The sequence below is a fragment of the Octodon degus genome, unplaced genomic scaffold, assembly GCF_000260255.1.
Source record: "Octodon degus isolate 3935 unplaced genomic scaffold, OctDeg1.0 scaffold00076, whole genome shotgun sequence".
Taxonomy (NCBI): Eukaryota; Metazoa; Chordata; class Mammalia; order Rodentia; family Octodontidae; genus Octodon; species Octodon degus.
This window is the reverse complement of record NW_004524652.1, coordinates 617687-636442: the sequence shown is the minus strand read 5'-3', so window position 1 is coordinate 636442 and position 18756 is coordinate 617687. Positions and strand designations below refer to the sequence as shown.

General features: G+C 60.5%; 1 protein-coding gene across 12 annotated transcripts in view; it reads left to right on the top strand.

Moving 5' to 3' along the window:
* Fbrsl1 (fibrosin like 1) overlaps window positions 1–18756 on the top strand; it is a 55729-nt gene that overhangs the window by 31013 nt on the left and 5960 nt on the right. For 7 of the 12 annotated variants that reach the window (XR_002822056.1, XM_023720455.1, XM_023720450.1 and 4 more), the window contains 6 exons: window positions 5872–5901; window positions 16378–16423; window positions 16873–17185; window positions 17441–17649; window positions 17955–18118; window positions 18239–18406. Coding sequence is in view for 11 of the 12 variants with exons in the window: in XM_023720455.1 (XP_023576223.1) it covers window positions 5872–5901; window positions 16378–16423; window positions 16873–17185; window positions 17441–17649; window positions 17955–18118; window positions 18239–18406 (930 nt within the window). In the remaining variant the exon portion in view is untranslated. Of the gene's footprint in view, window positions 1–5871; window positions 5902–16377; window positions 16424–16872; window positions 17186–17440; window positions 17650–17954; window positions 18119–18191; window positions 18407–18756 lie in introns of all 12 variants that reach the window. The other 5 variants (XM_023720453.1, XM_023720451.1, XM_023720444.1 and 2 more) reach the window with 4 other exon arrangements.

Sequence of the window (18756 nt, the reverse complement as noted above, 5' to 3'; positions counted from 1 at the left end):
CACAGCCTCTAGGCCTTCCTCGGCCTGCCTAGTAGGACAGTGGGACAGGTGTGTCACGGTGGGGCATGGAGCAGTTGGCTGCCCATCCCTGTTCTGGGAGACCCAGGCCTCAGTTGTGGTGCCTGAGTATACACTCTGTGTGCACCTCCAGGGCTCCGGCATCTGCAGCAGCCACCCGATCCGTTGCTTGCTCTGGCATGTGTCAAGCCGCACGTGTGTAGGTGCTAACAGTGGCGTCTGCTGGTGGAAGCAGCTCCTCGGCTGAGCGCCATGCAAGCTGTGCCAGGGGTCGTGGCCTCAGGACTGAAGAACTGGTCACTGCTCCCAGTTTTCTTGGTGGGTGCTGGGAGATGACCAGGCTTCCAAACTCTGATGGCACCACAGTGTCTAGTGGCAGACACCTGTGTCCCTAGATTGGTGTGGCAAGGGCCTTGCCCTGCTGTGGAGCTGGCCCTGCCCCCATACCCTGACTGCAGATGGGCCACTGCGTCCTGAGAAGGTAGTGATCCCCAAGATGGGATGGGAATTGTCCTCTGCAGCTGGCCCTCCTTGGCCACAGCTACCCATCATCACCAGGGCTGGTTCCCTGCATCCACCCCACCCCACCCCACCATGAGTCCTGAACCCCATAGCCCCCCCCCCACCAGTTCATCCCAGGGCTGCCCAGTCCCTTGCTTCACACCCCAGGCTACAAGGACCACTGGCTGTGTTCCTCAGGGACTTGCCATAGTCCACAATGCGGAGGGCAGAGGGGTGGTCCAGCTGGAGATGGGTCAGGCAGGTTTGGGGCGCTCTGTGAGGGTTAGGCACTTGGGGAAGTGGAAATTCAATTATTTGGGAGCAGGTGTGCCGCTGTGACACAGAAGGTTAGGAATTAGTGTTAACAGCATTTCTGTTAAGGCTTTGTGTGGATCAATAATTCATGAGGCAGTTAGTGCTTTGTGTCTGACAGCACAAGAATACAGCCAGCTCAGAAGGTCAGCACGTGCCACCGCCAGCTGGGCCATCTTTCATTTATTCCCTGTCACTGCCTTCCCTCTTCCTGCAAGGGAGGTGACCCAGAGAGAAGGAAAGACACCTGGGAGCTCTGGAGGTTGCAGAACCTAGACAGCCTCACTTCCTAGGGAACGGAGAGGAGGGAGGTGCGGAGCAGGTATGAGATGAGCCTGCCCAATGCTGGAGGGCTCCATGGCTCAGATGGAGTGGCCACCCAGGGTGACAAGTGACCTGAGACCTGGGAGACAGGAGGGCGCTCACAAGCAGATACGGCTACATGCCTGTGTACATCTGGCCGTGTGGCGGGGTGCACATGTTCGCTTATGTGTGCCCGTGAGTGTGCGTGTGTGCAGCTGTGTGAGCAGCACCTGATGTACATGCCACTCCCACTGCATGGGGGTTGCTGCGCACAAGGTGAGTCCTCAGAGGCCTGCAGGCCACCATGGGGGAGGGGACTGCACACAGGATGATGCCCTTGCTGCAGGTTGGGACCCCAGGCCGCATAGCAGCAGCAGGATAGAGGGTGTTTGCCCCCACGGAGGCAACAGGAAAGGCAGACAGTTCCTGGGAAAGAGCCTCATGCCAGATGAGTGAAAGGGCAGAATGCTGCGAGTGTCCACAAACGCAGAGCCATGGAGCGCAGGCCCAGGGGGTGCATGGCACAGCCCAGGCCCCTGTGCTGGCAGCCAGTCTGGGTGAACGGGAAAAGGCGCCCTGGTGCCGTCCAGACTTCCTTGCTGTTGCAGATAAGGCGCAAGGTCATCCTTCTGAGAAGAAGGCAGTTGGGATGTGGTTACTTAATGGCTTGTTAATTGGGTAATTAGCACCTTGTATTTTTTATTTTTTTGTTTTTTTGTTGAACTCAGACACTTGGGCTTGCCAGGCAAGTGCTTATTCTACTGAGCCATCTCCCCTGCCCCAAAAATGGAATAAGGATTTTTTTTTTTGCTCCGAATGCCTTCAGGGCAGGTTTGGCTGGCTGCAGTGTTGTGGGGATCGAACTACAGCAACCTGAGGCTGCCAGCTTTGTGGAAGAAGCCACTTAAAGAACTGAGCTAGGGCCAGGCCCCTGCCTTGTTTTATTTTAAAGCCTAAACACTCAGAAAACAGGAATTAGCTGAGTAAAGAGTGAGGTTCCCGGCAGTTAGCTCAGTAAAGAATCAGGTGTGATGGGACTGTGGCTCTGGGACCTCCTGCTCAGTCACCCCCACTCGGCCTCTGAGCCCCATGCCGCCTCCCTGACCGGTATACAGTCAGGGTTCCTAGAGGCGACTGCTGTGCAGAGGCCTAGAGCCCAGGGGGTCCAGTGGCACCAAAAGGCCAGGCCAGCCAGGGTGCCCCTTCCTCCCGCCAGGGCCACAGCCCCTGTCCTGTCTGGGACCACAGCCTTCCTTGCCCACTGTCCCCAGCCAGTTGTCACGGGAGTTTGTGAAAGCACAAGCACACAGAAGCGGTGAGCGCTGAGCAGCACTCACACTGACCTTCCAGGCCAGCTGCTGTGCCGGCGCCCAGCTCCATGTTTGGTGACATGGCTGAATGGTGTGCAGCCCCGTGAACAGGTGGCACAAAGGAAGGACATGGAGGAGAGAGGTCTGGAACCCTGGAGCCCTCATCTCCTCCCTATCCCTACGCTTCCCAGGGTTGTGCCTGCCAGGCCGACCTGGAAACTGGAGGCCCAGGACTGGGGTTCAGGGACTGCGTCACCATGTGTCCTCTGTGTCCCTGGCATAGTCCTCCTGTGCATATGGCAGAACCCAGGTAGCACTCCAAGGAGAGAGGCACCATTGGCAGGAGGCCCTGAGCTCAGGTGTGGCCTGGTACCAACACATCCAGGGTATGTGGCCACACACCAGGGACCCAAGTCCTAGACAAACCCCAGGAGCCAAGGGCTCCCATGTGTGCACACAGTAGGCTGTGCGCCAGCAACAAACATGCCTACAGCTTGGCCCTGCTGCTCCATCCTGGCCAGGCTGACCCCTTGCCTGCTGTGGCCGTGGGTCCTGCAGTGCCCAGTATTCCCAGTATTCCTGTCATGTGTGTAGGTCAGGGGCCTCCTGTCAGTGTCATTGAGAGTTCTTTTAGTTAGCGAAGAGGCTCGGGTAAGATCCAGGCTGCCACACCACCAGGACTGCCTCTGCAGCCAACCCACACAGAGACCCAGGGCAACGGGCTCTGGAGCCAGGCAGCATCCCTGCAGGCCTGTCTGGTGGTGACTCATAGTACCTCTGGGCAGCTGACCAGCCCTGCTAGCACGGTCGTGAATGTGCATGCCTTTGTCTGAGCCTTGGGAGATAGACAGGCTCCGGAAAGCATACACACAGAGAAGTAGTGAGCAGTAATTAACGTTCATGCTGAGAAGAAAAAGGCAACTTCTATGGCTGCCTCATTGCCACACTGCCTCTGCAGCCTCTCAGGGTGGTGGTGGTGGTGGCGATCCCACCACATGTATCTTGTACTGTGCACCAGGCACTAGGATAGTTCTGCATATATTCACTCACTTAAGGTACGTGTCAGCCCTGTAAACAGACTATTGTCACTGTTTTCCAGAGGCATAAACTGAGGCACGAAGACTCGGGACTTTTCCAAGGCTGCACCTCTCAGGTAGTGCAGCATTACAGCAGGGTCCCTTCTGGAGCTGTCTCCTGGGCCTGGCCATCTGTGCCTTCTCTCTTCGGGCATGAGCACTGTCCATGCCCACATCAAGGCTGTAGAACCCAGTTCTAGCACACAAAGCTCACCTTACTCAGGCAACTCCAAAAGGATGGATGTGGCTCTTGTTCTGTCCGTGCTGATTAATTACCTCAGTTCCAGCTCCGCTGCAGTTAAGCCTTAATTCCGTAGGATTTAACGACTTGAATTCCTTGTCAGCCATCCCCATGGCACCAACCATAGCATGATGTGTGGTGATGAGAGGGAGGTCACCCTCCTGGGCCTACAGGAGGCCCCACTGCTTGACGGTGGACACATTAAACTGCCACCCTTGGGCCTCACTGCCCAGCCCTGCCAGGTCAGCCCTGTGACCCTGAGGCTGCAGGAAAGCTGGTAACCAGCCTGGATTGGGTCTGTGTGACTATGTTCTCTAGCCTGGGGGGTAATGGGGACAGAGCTAAGGACAGGCCCAGCAAGTGCTCAGTGGCCCTGAGTGACAAGCAGCCCTAGGAGGCCAGATCCATGCCCTGCCAGTGTGATGGGTCCCAGGGCTGCTAAGCAGGGTGAGGCCCAGGCTGCAGGAGCAAAGGACACACTGACCATCTCCGGTGTCTGTCTCCCACAGTCCATAATCTACTCCTCCTGCTGGTCTCTGCCAGCAACAGAGGGCCATCCCCAGGGCTGTCACAGTGCCTGAACTGTCTCCCACGTACACACGCCCCGGTGTCTGCAGCTCCTGCAGCCCTGCCCATCCAGCCTTGTGCCTCCCTGCTGCCTTGCCTTCCTTTTCCTCTCGTGAGCTCTGGCGTCTCACCAGCCCCCAAATCCCAGGTCCTGGCCCTCCCAGCAGTCAGCTGGGAGACCTTTCTTTCTGCCCACAGGCCCTATGCCAGGTCCTCCCTGCCTCATGAGGGGGTGCTCAGCCTCAGAGGCAGCTCACCTGGGTGGAGAAGGCACAACTCTGCTGGCCAGGGCACTCAGGACAGCACTTCCTGACACCTCTCACTGGGAGGGCCAAGACTGGGATCTGGGTGGGCTTGCTCAGCCAGGAGAGGCCACAGCGTCCTCTGTGTGGGACAGGATGTCCAGCTGGGCTGACCGGGCCCATGGGGCAGATGGCCTACCAGGCTGTGGTGTAAAGCCTGCGGCCCGTGCCCACCCAGCAATCCACTCGAGCTGCCAGCACTCTGCCACCCGACTGGCATGCTGCTTCTGGTGCTGCTAGGAGCCAGTGAGACCTCTCATCTCCTCTGTGAGCTTTGCCACTGAAGGCCGTGCAGCCATCAGCCAGGTCCTGGGGAAAGGCAGTGTGAGTTGCTCACCCTGCCTTTGATCATGGGGAGTGCAAGCCTTTAAGTTCCACCTGGCTCATACCTGGCTGGGGCCAGCCACCCTCCCATGCATCTGGGCAGGATTTCTCTCTGGCAGATAGTGCATGTGCCAGGCACGGTCCCAGTCACCACTGCTGGGAAGGGCGGGTCTCTCTTTTACCCTTCTAGGGGGAATTGCATTGTTTCTCAAGCTGTGCATCCCTTTAGAGCTCAGCTTAGCAAAGAAGATTTGGAACGACAAGATTTGTTTTCTTGACTGTCATGGGCTTGCGTCGAGGCAGAGCGCTCGGCGCTCGACAGCCCTGCTTCCTCCTGAGTATGTCGCCCGTGGATCAGGAGGGGCTGGGTGCCGTGGGCTCTCAGGGCTATATGGCAGCATGTCTGCCCCGGGCACGAGCCACGTGCCCCGCTGTCCGTTTCCCCTGGGCCATCCATCTGGGTGTGGGACAGCTGTTGTGCACACTGCATTGAACCAGGGCAAGGCCCCGGCTCAGAGCTCTCCCCGAGGCTGCGGGGCCACAGGGCCATGTTGCACCTGCACAGGAGGCCAGCTGTGCTGCTCCACGCTGACACCTCCATCCAGCCAGTGTGGCCTGCTCTGGGTCTGGGTGCTGGGCTCTCTCAATCAGTCTCTCTCTCTCTCTCTCTCTCTCTCTCTCTCTCTCTCTCTCTCTCTCTTTCTCTCTCTCTCTCTCTCTCTCTCTGTCTTGCTACAGGGCTGGCTTGAGCTTGGGCTCTTGTTCACTCTGGGCAAGTCGGCCTAGTTGTGCCCTTGTCCAGCCTCAGCCCTGACTGCTGCCCCTCAGCCCTCCCCACTCTGTCCCCCACCACCCACCATCCTGTGACCCAGGAGTGTGGAGGGCCCTGACTGACTTGCTTTTCTCTGTTCCCACAGTGTGACAGCGAGAGTGGCATGGATGACAAGGTAAGCCCAGCTGCCTCTGTCTTCCTCCTGACGCGGGCAGGGTGGACCCTGGACACCAGGCAGAGGGAGCTCCGCTATGGGAGTATCAGCCTCATGGGCTTGGAAGTAGGGAAGAGGAAGGTACCTTGAGCCAGCAGAGCCCCGCAGGCAGTGCAGACACCAGGCCTTTCAGGTTGGGGGACTGGAAGCCAGGATGGGGAGACCATTGACCATCACCCTCTCCTGAGGAACCAAGTTCTATTAGCCAGCACTCATCATGGGGTCAGCTGAGCTACCCTCTGGCCTCCTGCGCCTTCTTGGGACCCTAGCACCCTGCAGGGTGGCATTGTGCCAGCCCTGCGGCTGGGGTGAGGACCTGTCCATGGTCACACACTGAGTGACTTGGGCCCCTGCACAGGTCCTGCTCATGGCCATGCCTGGGCCCTAGGTAAGCACAGGCCAGCAGGAACTCAGCACAGACTCCATGGCAGGTACTAGCAGCAGGGTAGGCTACACCCCTCTGGTCTCCAGGCAGCTTTCCTGAGCAGGCGACCCAATGGTGGGTCAACCCAAGACCCCAGCCACCTGGGGCAGTGCTGCTTTCGTGGTGCCACAGCCCATCTGGGAAGGTGATCGTGTACAGAGGAGCTTATGTGCCCTGTGCTTATAGGCCACACATGTGGCAGGCACCACAGGGAGGAGCAAACGTGTAGGGCCAGTGCTGCTCACTGCTCTGCCACCCCTGGCCAGGCCTGGTCATGGCCCAGAGAAGGGTCTGAGCCAGGGGCTTCTAAGCCATGTTCAGAGAAACAGACCATGGGGGCAGGGCGGGGCAGCTCCCATTCCCTCCTGCCTCTGAGGAGGGTAAGAGACATGGATGAAGGGACAAGGGCCACCCCGTTGCCACCTGCCTGCACCCCAGCAGTGAGCCAGCTCTCATCACCAGGCCACGGGGCTGCAGCACCACCACAGCAGGTCCGACTCCTGCCGTGGCCTCCAAGGGCCAGCACAGCCTCTGCAGGTTGGACAGGGCCTCCCACTGCAATTTGGTACCCAGAGGGGGCTGGGATGCACACAGTGCACTGGGCCATGCCCACACGTGAGGCACACACTGTTGGGCTCGGCAGCAACAGCAGTGGAGGAGAGGGTAGGTGAGGCAGCTCACATGTCTTGCCTCAGTGTCCCCACTCACACTGAGAGCTAGGAGCAGGGTGGTCCAAGTTGCCTTGCTTGAGGGCCACAGAGTAGCGAGCAGAGCAGGTGGATTGAGGTTAGGTCCTCAGAAAGCCCCAAGGGGCAGGCACAGGCCTCCTGCCAGCCCAAGCCCAGCTCCCTGCATTAGACCTGACTCGCCCTCCCTCTTCCCCCAGATTAGCGCTGACCTGGGCTCGCCCTGTCCTTTCCTGTGGGCACCGGGGCTCTGTGCTGCTGGGGTGTGTTCAGAGGCATTGCACCCCAGGCAGACAAGAGACAGAGGCCAGAGAATGGTGAGGACTGCACAGCTCAGGCATGGAGAAGCATTGGAAGGTCCAGAGAGCTTGAAGCTCACACGGGTGCCCTGGTCGTCTCCACTTTCCTGGCCACATGTGACACCAGTTGTGGCTCAATGCCTGTTCCTTGTGTGCCTGGTTCCCTCTGGCATGCTGTGTTCTTGGCTGTGGAGCTTCAGCTGTGGGTACTGCTCTATGGAGCCCTTGCCGGCCTGAGGCATGAACCAGGGAAGAGGCATGGTCTCTGGGCACCTCCAAGGGCAGCTCCTTTAGCTGTAGACATCAGGAATGGGGAGGGTGAGTCTTCAGCAGCTATGGGACAACCAGGACCCTGGGACACCCATCCACACACAGCTTTGCCACCAGTGTCCCCACCCCAGCATGCGATGGCCTGGAAGTGGCTGAGTGAATGGTGGTGCATGGTGGCTGGAAACGTGGTTGGCAGGTGGTAGGAAAGCTATGGGAGCTCATTGTGCCAGGCCACTGGGGTGGTGTTGCCACGAGAGGGGAGGCTGGGCAAGTGGCTGGGGCAGCACAAGGCTCACACCCATGGCCAGTCTGCTCTGTGAGTCCACTCTCAACCTCTGGGCTCTTGTCCTGCCAGCCCAGCTCACCTGAAGACAGGACCCTCCCCCACTTCCTGCCTCCCTCCTCCACAGCTGCTGGAGGCTGGGCACTCTGCCAACTGGTGCAGTATGCTGCCAGATGGTCCCTCCCAAAGGCTGCAGTTGGTGTCTGCTTCTTTATTGGAAAAATATGGGGGAAAACAGTGTGGGGACTCCGTCAGCAGTCAGGGCCTGGGCTGCTGCCTGCTGCCCGACAATGGCCTTCCCCACTGCCTGTGGCCACAGCTGCCTCCGGGTGCTCTCTGCCTGCAGGCTGGACATACTGGACCCACCCGTGCTCAGCCTGGCTTGGGACAGTGTGGCCTTTGAAGGACTCCCAGGGGACCCTTCCCAGATCATGCTATGGGACAGCAGCACCACAGTTCTGGGGATCTTTGGCCTTAGGTCCTACGCAGAGGGGTCACTGTGGAGTCACGTGTGGGGCTGGCATGAGGATCAGGGTGCCCACAGAGGGTTTGCACACCCAGCCATTTTTGTGATGCCGGCCAGCTGAGGGCCTGCAGCAGCCCTGACTTCCTGGCATCCTGCTCCCGGGGGCTGTGGACCCCATCTTTCCTCTCTGAAGGAGGGCTCACAGGGACACCTCTGAGTCTCCTATTGCTGAGAGCACAACAACACACCCAGGGCTGGGCCCCCCACCATGTACCATCTTCCCCCCAGGTGACTGTCAACTGCAGGGTCCTGGAGGAGAGTCCCATCCTACCAGCAGGCTCTCAGGTGCCTACTCTCCCTGGCTACCCGCCGGGAGTGTCCCAACCACTTCTGTTCCTGCTGCTTGCAAGGTTTCCTCTGTATGTGACATTGCCTTGGGTGCCTTCTTCTGCATCCTGGAGACAGAGGGACAAGTTGTGGTGAGAATGAGCCAGGCCCTGCCCCCAAGGGACACTTTGTGCGGTGACCACTTGGGGACATCGTGAGGACCTCACAGGATGTCAGGGCTGAAGCCATTCCCCTCCCTGCCACCTTTGACCTGCATATTGGCATGGGACCTCTGACTTGCCCAGAGAGCCCTAAGGTGACAGCTGCTGCCACAGCACACCTCCAGGCACCTGAGGGAGTCCCCGTGGGAGGAGAGGTGGGGACCGTGGAGTGGGGAGGTCAGGTGGATGAGTAGTGTCCTGGGCAGCAGCTCACCCCAGTGGCACCCAGCCGGCACTGCAGTCGTGGCCCTGGTGGGCAAAGATGGGGAAGGCCAGGTGGGTGCAAGTCTCAGTGTCCCCCTGCAGAGGGCCTGGCAGCCACCTTGAAGTGAGAGGTGTCCTGGGAGAGGCTCTGGCCCCATTATCCAAACATGGGTAACAGTAGCTGGTGCTAACCAAGCACCTACTGCAGCTGAGGCCAAGAACTGAGTCACCCCCCAATGCACATAGAACACAGGAAGCTGCTGAGCCCCATGTGGGGTCTCTCTCCATCTCTGCAGGACAGCTGCCAAGTGAACAGGTGTCAAGCCTGGCCCCCACCATCTGGCCCTTTGCCAGCAGGCCTGTCTCTTGTCTTGTGCTTGTCCCCTAAGAGGTCTAGAGGGTCCACTGGCCACAGCACCCAGCCCCATGACCCACTGACCTTGGTAATCTCCCTGGGAAGGCCCCAGACCCAGTGCAGGTCTGCAGAGCAGCACTGGCCCTGCTGGGAGAGACCCCAACAGCACAGGATAGGACAGCAAGTGTGGGCCCCAGGGTACACCACCCGCAGCCTTCTTCCTGACTGGAAGTCTCTGGCTTTCCCTGTGAAGCTCCAAGCCCCCAAGCCCCACATTATCATTCCCTGTGGCTAAGGAGGGTAGGAAGCTCCAAGGTTCAGAGGAAGGGCTCGGAGCCTCAGTGTTCCCACAGCAGTGGCCACAAAGTCCAGCTCCAAGGTGTCACCTCCTGGCAGCAGGAGGTGGGAGAGGAAGACCCAGATGGGGGGGGGGTTTAACACCCCCATGAACCTGTCTGTTCCGGACAGCAGAGGAGTACAGTCCCTGCCGGGGAGGCAGCCAGGGCCTTGCTGAGCTCTAGCCGCATACAAGGAGCTGCAGGACTGGCTGCTGGCTGCAGCTGAATGGAGAGTAGGGTCCCCCAGGACATTTGGGATGGCAGCATGTGCAAGGCGGTGGCCTAGCCTGAGTCTTCTGTGCTGTCAGCACCTGGACCAGAAGCTGAGCCAGGTCCAGCCCCACCTCGGGGCCATGGGAGGTGACCTTGGGCTGCCACACTTTTCCTCTCCTGGATGGGTGCCTCTAACACATGCAGTGGCCAGGACGTCTCTCCAGTTGTTGCTCAGTGCCTTTTACCTCTAACAGGCCACGGTGACAGGAGCATGGCCAGAGCTGCTCTGTGGCGAGTCACAACTTCTCTAAAACACTGCGACTGTCAGTGTCCTGCAGCCACTGGAACAAACTGCCAGGCTGGGCATTCTGAGCACCAAAAGTCCCAGTATTGGGTGCTTCAGGCTATGGCCCTCTGAGGCTGGGTGATGGGGTCAGGCTCCCAGTGGCTCTGCAGTCCCTTGGCTGGATAACCCTGGTCACCAATCTCCTCAACTTGATTATGTCTACAAAGACCCTTTTTCCAAACAAGGCCACAGTCTAGGTTTGGGTGGACCTGCATCTGGACCCACAGGCCCACTGCCTTTTCTACCATCTGCAGCGCTAGCTGGGGGACTGTATGGCCATCGAGTGGCCTCGAAATTGTTTACTCATCCCAGTCGGGGTCTCAGGATTGCTCCTGCGTTGGGGTCTCCTTCTCATAGCTGCTCTGTAGAAGTAGGGAGGGCAGCTGGGAGGCTGTGGGCTGGAGTGGCCTCCAGTGTCACATTGGCTTTTTGGTCAGCAGCTGTAGATGACATGGCCTTGCTTCTCTCAGCTCTGCACTCCACAGGGTACACAGCTCTCCTCAAGCCAGGGCTGCTGCCTGTCCTACTGTGCCCATCCTCTGCCAGCCCAGAGGCCACAGCCTGGACCTGGGCAGAACCACACTGCTGCTCAAGACAAGGACAGCCAGGGTCCACAGGATACTGTGTATGTGAGATGGTGTCCTGTAGGCTGTGCATGACAGATGTCACTGTCACACCTTATAGTTAGTCACTGTGGCCTCTGTACCCCCAGGTGCCAGCCCTGCTGCTAGCTGCAGCTGAGTGGAGTGTAGGATTCCCCAGGACATTTGGGATGGCATGACGAGGAGGATCCCCAGACTGGGAGGAGCCCCTTGTAGGATGCCTTAGAGAGGGCACCCACTCCTCCAGCAGAGCTGTTGCCATGGGTAAATGTGGTCTCAACACCATCAGACCCCTATATGGATTACATGTTTGGTTTGGAAGTCTGCCCTCTAGTATCAGTACTCTCAGCAGCTGTCTTTATTTCTCTTGATAATCCCATTCCATTACCTTCTCCGAGTCCAACCTCATTAAATCTCTCATATCATAGCTACAAAGTGAAGGACAAGTTCCTAGTTTTCCAAGTCTAATTTTGCCAGAGATCAAGATGGGGACCATGGTGGGGCTCAGGGCTGGCCCCTCCTGGCCATGCTTTAAGGCCCTTCAGCCTGTTACCTGCACAGGGGGCCTCAGAGGAGACAGTGGAAAATGAAACTCAGATGTGTTAAGGTTGTCCACCTCTCTGGGGTGGATGTGCAAGAACGCGAGGCAGAGGAGCAGCACCACGACCTCGCCGGGTCTGGCGGCCAGACGAGGCCCCAGCATCTCAAGTCTGGAGTCTGACCTGTGACTGCCCCTGCTCCCTCAGCTCTTCGTGCTCCGCAACAGGGCTCAGAGGATCCAAGTTCCTGGGGGCAGTGCTGCTTTCCCTCCCCCAGCTAAGAGGGCTGCAGCTGTAGGCCTCAATATCCTGGCCTCATCTCAGGGAGACCCTGATAGAACCCCTCTGGATCACGGTCAACATGGGCTATACAGAGTGCAGCCCCATGGCGGGCCTCCTCGCCCACAGTACACTCCTGCAGCCAGCAGGAGTCTTGACCAGCAGAGTCTCACCCAGGTGGGCCTGTCCCCATAAGAGGCCCCGCATCCCGTCTATGGGGAGCCCTGGGCTTGCAGCCAGAGGCGGCCCCAGATGCTCCTAGTGCAGCTCCGAGCAGGAAACAGCAGGCCTTCACGGAGTGGTTTTGTGTTTTGCGTTGATAGAGTTTGTGTATTTGGTAAGTAACAGATCAGAAAGGGTTTAGCATCCAGCGTTGTCACTTGTCCCCCTGAGGATCGCGGAGTTCCGCCCTGCACCTGGAAGGCCGTCTTGCGGCCTTCGCATCAGAGCCTCAGGGCTGGATTTGTCGGGCCTGCCCGCGCCCCGCCCCTGGCCGGCCGTACCGCCCCGCGGAGCCCGCGCTCGCTTAGAACCGGTGGCGCACACAAGTCCAGTCTGCGGTGGACTAGCGCCGCGGGCCGAGCCGGGCTGAGCTGAGCAGGCGCGGAGATCACAGCGAGCAGAGCGGCAGGCGGGACCCGCGAGGTCGGTGCTCTCTCGGACCCGGCGGGTTTCGGGGCTGGGGCGGGAGGGACGCAAGCAGCGGGCCGGGAGCCCGGGAGCCCGGGAGCCGCGCCTTTGTCTGCGCCCCGCGCTGCGCTCACCTGCGGAGTTGAGTTCTTTGTCCAGGGCGGGGCGCCGCGGTCGGGCCTCGAAACCAGAGCGCCAGAAGCCTCCCGTGTGTAGGTCCCCGCCTCTGCCCGGGTGCCAGCAGCGGCCAAGACTGAGAAGTGGTTGGGTAGAGCAGGGGCTCGCATCTGCGACAGAGTGACCCAGGGCCCAGTTTATGTGCCTCGGAGCGGAGCGGGCCAGGACCTGCCCAGGACGCCAGCAGGGACCAGGACCCTGGCCGTGCCTGTGCTTCGGCCTTCCTGTATTCTGGGTACCATATCCGGGTTCTGGGCAGCCACTTCTCCACCAGAGGAGTTGAGTTTGGGTATTCTGTTTGGGTTCTGGAGGAGGATACAGAGCCTCAGAGCGCGCAGCCCTCCTGCACCTGGCCGGGGCTGTGCTCACACCCACCCCATCCACTGCCTTCTCTTCGCCGGAGGGGCCTGAGTCTGTGCCCTTGGGTGCCTTGTGAGGCAGCAGTTGTGCTAGCCCTGGCTCCAGTCCCTCCTAGCCCCCGCCCCCTGTCCCCATATTGCTCCCTGGAAGGTGGTGTGGGGCTGAGACCTCTTGGCTGCTGGAGCAGTTAGTGCTGTACTACAACCCAGAATCCCTACCCCATAATGAGACCACTACACACTGGGCTCGTTAGCAGATGCAGCTGCCATCCCACGGCCATCGGCAGGAGCTCCCAGCTGGCCTCAGTGCCCCAGTGTCCTCTCACCCTCCTGGAACTGCTGCCTAGCCATGGAGGAGGCAGCTGGGACAAGGAAGGGGTAGGCACCCTCCAGCTCAGGAAGGGTGGGTCAGGGCCCCAGTGGAGGTCATGACAGCCCTGAGTGCAAGAGTCCTGGTGTGGAGCTGGGGTACCCAGAGTCTGCAGCCAGGAGCAGTTCTCAGTGGGCATGCTGCTCTGACCTGGTTCAAAGGATGTGAGAGACACAAGGCAGAGGTGACAGGAGCTGACAGTCCTGAACTCAGCCTGCTCCCCAGTGGAGATGACTGCACACCTCCCAAAGCCACAAGGAAGGTCACAGCTGTCTGATTCCTCCAGCATTCCTGTCTCTGGGCACCATGTGTTGGACCAGGGAGGGAAACCCTTCCCTGCTTGTGATGTGACGTGGGGCTTCCAGGCTGTGGTGCCTCCAAGTGGACGACCCGGAAAGGGCCAGGGGCTGAGCTGCTCTGAGCAGAAGCCCCTGCCTGAAGCGGAGGTTGTACACCCCGACTTCAGAGCCAGAGGTAGAGCTGCATTCCCTGCTTGCTTACCCACCCCAGCCAGGCAGGCCCCTCACCCACAAAACCCACTTTTGAAATTGGAAGCCAGCAGCCTATGCTGCAGGACGTCAGGCTACTGGGGTCCTGAGGGTAGGCAGCAGGGGTCCCCCTGCCCCTCTGCTGAGTGTGTTCACTGTGCAGCAGTCTTTGGTGCAAGAGCAGATAACAGTCCTTCCATGTCGTGAGGATCCCAGCCCCTTCAGTGGCTCCATCTCACCCCTCAGCAGGCTGTGAAGCACCCTGTCATGCTGCTGTGTGCTTGTGTGCTGTCTGGGATGGTTGCTATGGAGGATGAAACAGAAATCTCACCTCTCCTTTGCTGTGTACGGTGGCGGCTGGGCAGTGTAGAACCCATGGGTTTACTGAGCCATAGCCCAGGCTTCTTGTTATTTTGAGGCAAGGTGTGGCCTCAAACCTGAGGTCCTGGGCCAGGGATATAGCTCAGTGACACAGCGCCTGCCTGGCAAGTGCAAAGTCTTGAGTTTGGTTCACAATACAAAAAACACACAAAACCCTGACTTCTTCCTGTCTCAGCCTCCCAAGATCCCTCTGGTAGCTGGGATTGCAGGTGTAGGCTACCTCCTTGAGCCCACTTCCCCTTTCCTGAGCATAAGGCTGCTTACCACACCAGGAGCCCACTGTATGCTGAGGCTTTGCCTGGAGCCTGATGTCCTTGGGGTCCGCATTTTAGTTCTGTGTGCCTTCCCTGCACTGTGGCTCCCCTGGTGTGAGATGCTCCACCTTTGTCCAGCACCCTACACTGCTTTCCCAGGGGCTGCTGTGGGTTTCACTGTGGACCTGTGATACCTGATACGTGGGGTCTGGCTTCCCAATGGAGCCAGTGTGTGTGCAGCTCCTCCCACCACACCAAGGTGGCCAGGGTACAGCCAGAGACACTCTGCTTTGCCTGTTGGTAGAGGGCAGAGACCTTGCATCTCTGCCACCCCTGCTGAGCTTGGGCAGAACAGGAGCCTGGCCTCCATTGGGCTGGACTGTGCAGACCCTGGAGAGCTGTCCTGCCCAGGTAGGGTGGGGTGGGTGGCACAGCATAGCCAGCAGGCATCTTCTTGTGTGGCACCTGGGCAAGGTGCCTTTCCTGGCCTTCAGGCACTCTTTTGGTCTGGGCAAGGACTGTCCCTCTGCCCCTTGTGCCCCGCACTGCCCACATTCAGGGTGAACCTCGCCCTTCCCTCTCAGGCTGTGTACTACTTCCCATCTGTCCCTGGGGCAGCCGCTGTCTCCAGCTGGGTTTGTGTGTCCTCCACACCACACAGATGTATACACAGCTGTGTACTTTGTGTACCTAATCCCTTGCACACACAGCCAGGGAGCACCTTATCACACATGGCCCTGTGTGTCTGTGTGCAGGCAGGCACGTGAACAGGGGTGTATGAAAATGGATATGGGGGCCTGCCGGTTAGCTCTGTTGTTTAAGCACCTGCTTATGCAAATAGTCAGGCGCAGTGTATCACAGTTTGATCCCCAGCTCCTCGTACCTTACCAGACCCACCCTTAAGGCAGCCTGAGCCAGCGGGGGGGGGGGGGGGGGAACTCCTTGAAAATGCATATGCACACCTGTATGCACACGGATATGCAAATGGGTATGCAGCATGACCTGTGCGCATCCACCCATGGAACTGCGTGATGCCCCACGTCGAGCAGTGCCCTTGGGGTCTATCCAGGAGGCTGCCTGCCGTGGCGCAGAGCTTAGTGCCAGAGCCAGTCGTACAGCCTCATGCTGTGTTAGGCACAGAGACTGGGCGGGGGCGGGTGACGGGGCCACTTTCTGGGTGATGGCGGCGAGGATGTGCTGCTCTTCAAGGCTCCCTCGTTGCCAAGTTGCCTCCGTGCTTTAGTGGGTCTCTAAAGTGGGTCTCTCTGGGGCTTGGGCCACCATCGTAAAGTGCTGGAGCCTGGTTGCAGCTTGTTCTCACGGTCTGCAGCACAGGAAGGCCATGGCCGAGGTTCCAGAGAGCTCGCATTTGGAGAAGGCTACTTCTTGCTTTGTAGGGAAGAGGGGTCATGAAGGACACCAGTCATTCACCAGGCCTCTGGCCTTGACCTCCCTGGGGCAGGCACCATCCCCTAGGGGTACAGCTCTCGGGGTAGATTTTGAAGCACAGGTGCATTTCCTGTCTCAGTGAAGCCGCTTAGCAGAAAGGGGGAGAGAACTGTCTGAAGCTTGTTCTTCAGAGCAACCACAGGGTCCCGCCCGCAGAGCACGGTGGTCTCTCTGTGGACACATGGTGTTTCTCCAGATGTCATGAGGTGGGGCACTTCCCTGTCAGAGTAGTCACCTGCCCAGACGCAGCCCCAGAGCACAGCTAGCCACACTGCAGGGTAGAGGGTGTGAACGGGTGCCTCAAGCCTGCCAGTGCACTCATCCGCCCTTGCTGACGGGCTGTCCCCACACCTGTGCCATATGCTGGTCAGGGCAGGGACGTGGGCAGGACTTGGCCCCACCAGGGTCTTGGTGTGTCAAGGGGCTTTGAGGGCTGGCTCTCCCCAGGCCTGGCCCCTGAACCTCCTTCCTCTTCAGGCTTCCGTGGGCTCGGAGCAGCTCTTTGCCCCAGCGACTGACACAGGTGAGCAGGACAGAGCTGCTCCCAGGTCTTAGGCAGCACAGGGATCAGCAGGACCCTTGGGTGAGCTGGTCACCAGAGATAGGTGATGGCTCAGGACAATGGGCAAGGGCCTGGGAGCAGCCACCACCAGCCACCAGGGTTCCAGAGGAGGCAGTGGCACAAGCAGCGGGAGGGGAACACAGCAGGGAGTGGGGCCTGGTGGGGGGGGGTCTCTCCACCTGTGGGAAACCGATCAGTCCCCCTCCGGTTGCCTGCTCCTTGATCTGAGGTCTGGGTAGGAGGGCACCACAGCCCCCCCGCCCCCCGTGCCTGCTTGCCCAGGAATAGGAGTGTCCAAGGGGCCCCCAGTAGTTGCCAAGAGTGCGGGGGAGCCTGGACTTCGAGGTTGAAGAAATGAGGTGATCCCCGGGCCTACCAAACAACCCAGCCCACGCCCACCCCCTCTGCAGGTGCAGTACTGGACGAGAGGTCGGAGGTTAGGGCCGGGGCGGCACCCAAGGTGTCAGGTCTGGAACGCAGCCGGGAGCTGAGCGCGGATCCCTTCCTGCCCGCCGCTACCCTGCCCACTGCGCCGCCCGGGGCGCGGACCAACCCGCTGCTGAAGACCGAAGCACTGCTCCGCCACGCTCCTCCGCCCCGGCCCCCGCAGCCCCTTGGCTCACTGCCCACACAGACGACGCAAACAAGAGAGCCTGCGCCGCTGGGCGCCTTCGCGGGCCCGGGTCAGGCCGCACCTTCCGGCCTGCACCTGCCCGGCCTCAGGTGTGCGGGGCGGAGCTGCGGGGCGGTCTGCCTGCTTGGGTGTGGCTGTGGGCGGGCCCTCCAGCGCTGGGGCGCGGTCACAGGGCGGGCCAGCCCGGGCGGGGCTCCCTCAGGGTGTGGCGTGGTGGGGGCGGGCCTGCAGGCCTTGGCGACCTGCCGGGCGGGCGCTGGACCCACCCTGCGGCTGGGCGGGCAGGGGGTGGGGACAGGGACAGGGACCTGGGCTGCTGGTGGCACTGAGCCCTGCGTCCCCAGCAGGAGCAGCAGCGCAGGCAGTGGCGCCCCACTGGGCCTGGGGAAGCACAGGTCGCTATCGCCGCCAGGGCCAGGCCCCCACCTCTCTACCTCACACCTGGCACTCCGGGCCCAGGTGCACCAGCACCCCGCGGCCATGTTCGCCGCGCCCACACTGCCCCCTGCCCCGGCGCTGCCTGGCAGCCTGGTGGTCCCAGGACACCCCTCAGGTAGGTGGTCCTGGGGACTTGGCTAGCTCCTGTCGGGTGTGGTCCCAGAGACACCTCCCTCCCCGCTCTCCTGGACCCGGGCCACCACCGCTGTCCCTGCCCCTTCCTTGGCGCCGGGTTGGGTGTTGAGGGTCCAGGTGGTGGAAGCCCCCGCCTTTGCCTCCTCAGCTGTCCTCCTGGACCTGGCCCCAGGGCTTCCTCCTCTATCCTCCACGGGCTCTGTGGAGTGGAGTCAGTGGTGTCCCCGTGGGAAGGGCGCACGGGACGGGCCTGCAGGGGGCTCACGGCTTCTCTCTCACCTCCAGATACCAGCCTGTTGCTCTCCCTCAGCCAGCCAATCATGTATTGCCAGCCTCATGCGGGGATTCTGATTGGTACTTGGTCACAGGCTCCTCTCTTCCCTCCACCCCCCGGCCCGCACCTGGCGAGCGGCCCCCGAGGCCTAGCCTGCCGAAGCAGCAAGTGCCAGGTGACTATCTGCCTCGCCCCGCGGGAGCCCGTGGCCGACGTGCCTCTCTGTCTCTCTCTCTTTTCTCTTGTAGATCAGGAGCTGCTCAGGCAAGAGCTGAACACGCGGTTTCTGGTGCAGAGCACAGAGAGGCCAGCCCCCCTGGGCCCGGGGTCCCTGCTGCGGGCCGAGTTCCACCAGCACACTCACCAGCACACTCACCAGCACACACACCAGCACCAACACACATTTGGCCCCTTCCCGGGGCTGCCCCCGACTCCGCTCATGCCGCCTGCCGCACCCCCTCCGGTGCGTAGGCCCACATGTTGGCGGGGGGACAGCCACACAGGCTGGCACATGAGGGTGGGGGCACGTCACCTCTCTCTGCCTGTCTGGACAGTCTGTGCTCAGCCCAGGCCTATCTGCTGGCTCCTGGAGCCTGCCCCCCTGTCCAGGTCATGCATGAGGTCCGTCCTGGACCCCTGGCCTGGCTGTCCAAGTGCATGTGACTGCTCCAGGAGCCACACTCACACTGGCCCTCAGCATCTGGCTATGGCTGGACTCCAGCTCTGCAGGCCTGGGCAGGACTAGGGGCCCAGGGAGGCCCTCGTGTTCCTGTCTCGGGACCATCTGCAGCATGGGGCTAGGTCCCAGGTGGT